This window comes from Apis dorsata, unplaced genomic scaffold (assembly GCF_000469605.1).
Source record: "Apis dorsata unplaced genomic scaffold, Apis dorsata 1.3 scaffold_390, whole genome shotgun sequence".
NCBI lineage: Eukaryota > Metazoa > Arthropoda > Insecta > Hymenoptera > Apidae > Apis > Apis dorsata.
The window spans coordinates 622,031-623,210 of NW_006263651.1; the positions used below are offsets into that span (position 1 = coordinate 622,031).

Sequence of the window (1,180 nt, forward strand, 5' to 3'; positions counted from 1 at the left end):
GAAAGACAATCTGGCATTCTGACGTTCAGATTCATAAACGTTCCCAGAAAAAAAGAAAAAGATACAAAAAGGAACGAGAGAGTTAAATATATATATATATATATATATATATATATAAATAATACTGACCTGCAATCGTTGCCTGAGAGTAGGCCTGAGCTCGGCGCGCATCCTCTCAAACCGGAAGACCCAAGCGACCCCGATCACGGCGTCGCCGAAAAGAAGCGCCAGAAGCAGGACCCAATAGGCGTTGAGAAGTCTTGCGCTCAATCTCCTCGCCGCTATGCAACCCAACAATTGCACCAGGCCCAACTGCGTGGCCAACGCCAGGTAAGCGTAGAGGGCTGTCGGGTCGTATGCACGGGGCACCCCGGGCACCACGTACCGGCGTGGATCACCGGTGAATAAAAGCGTTCGTGAGACCGCGGCTGCGAAGCCTAGCGCGCTACCGAGCAGCACCAAGTTACAGGTGTAGATCCAGAGCCGGTAATATCGCATCGCGACGTCCTGGCCACCCTCGGCGCGTCTTTGGGACGTCACCGACGCCGCCGCCTCGTCGGCGGCGCACGAACGATTACTGTCTCTTCTGCTACCTCCTTTAAGTATGTCGTCGTTCTTATTGTTATTGTTATTGTTATTGTTAATGTTAATGTTGTTGTTGTTGTTATTGTTGTTATTGTTGTTGTTGGTTGTCGTGGTGGTGATGGTAGTGTCAATGGAGTGGCTGTGCTCTTGACAGTCGTCGAGCAGGAATAAGAAGGGTGGCTTCGCGTTGCAGTCCTTGTTCGCTGTCTTTTGGCTGTGCGTCGACTGCGGGGTGACTGAACGTTGCAGCAGCATCACCGTCATACTATCGGTGCCTCCCTGGTACGCGTGTCCTCGTCGTTAAGGATTATACCGTCCTGGTGGAGAATGGAAGCGGGAAGCGTGTGTGTGTGTATGTGTGCGCGCGCGTGTGTATATGTGTGTGTGTGTTTGTGTGTGCGCGTGTGTGTTTATCGAGATCGGGAGAGCTTCCTCCGCGTCGAGGTGGACGAGCAAATGTGCAGAGTGAGAAACGGCGCGTGTCACGCGAACTCCCCGACAGTGGTAGCGGTCTATTGTAACTTCTCGGCCAATCCGGAGAGGTTCTATATATCTCTGTTTTCTCTCTTCTTCCTCCTCCGCGTTTCCTTCTCCT

The 1,180-nt window shown here is 52.1% G+C and overlaps 2 protein-coding genes across 3 annotated transcripts in view; one reads left to right on the forward strand and one right to left on the reverse strand.

Moving 5' to 3' along the window:
* The window catches only part of LOC102675779, an 11,996-nt gene extending 10,822 nt beyond the window's left edge, over positions 1–1,174 (reverse strand). For both annotated transcript variants that reach the window (XM_006619127.2, XM_006619126.2), the window contains exon 1: positions 130–1,174. In XM_006619127.2, the coding sequence (XP_006619190.1) occupies positions 130–849 (720 nt within the window). In that variant the 5' untranslated portion in view covers positions 850–1,174. The remainder of the gene's footprint in view (positions 1–129) is intronic.
* LOC102676011 (pseudouridine-metabolizing bifunctional protein C1861.05) overlaps positions 1–1,180 on the forward strand; it is a 32,275-nt gene that overhangs the window by 14,936 nt on the left and 16,159 nt on the right. The gene's annotated exons all lie outside the window — the stretch shown is intronic.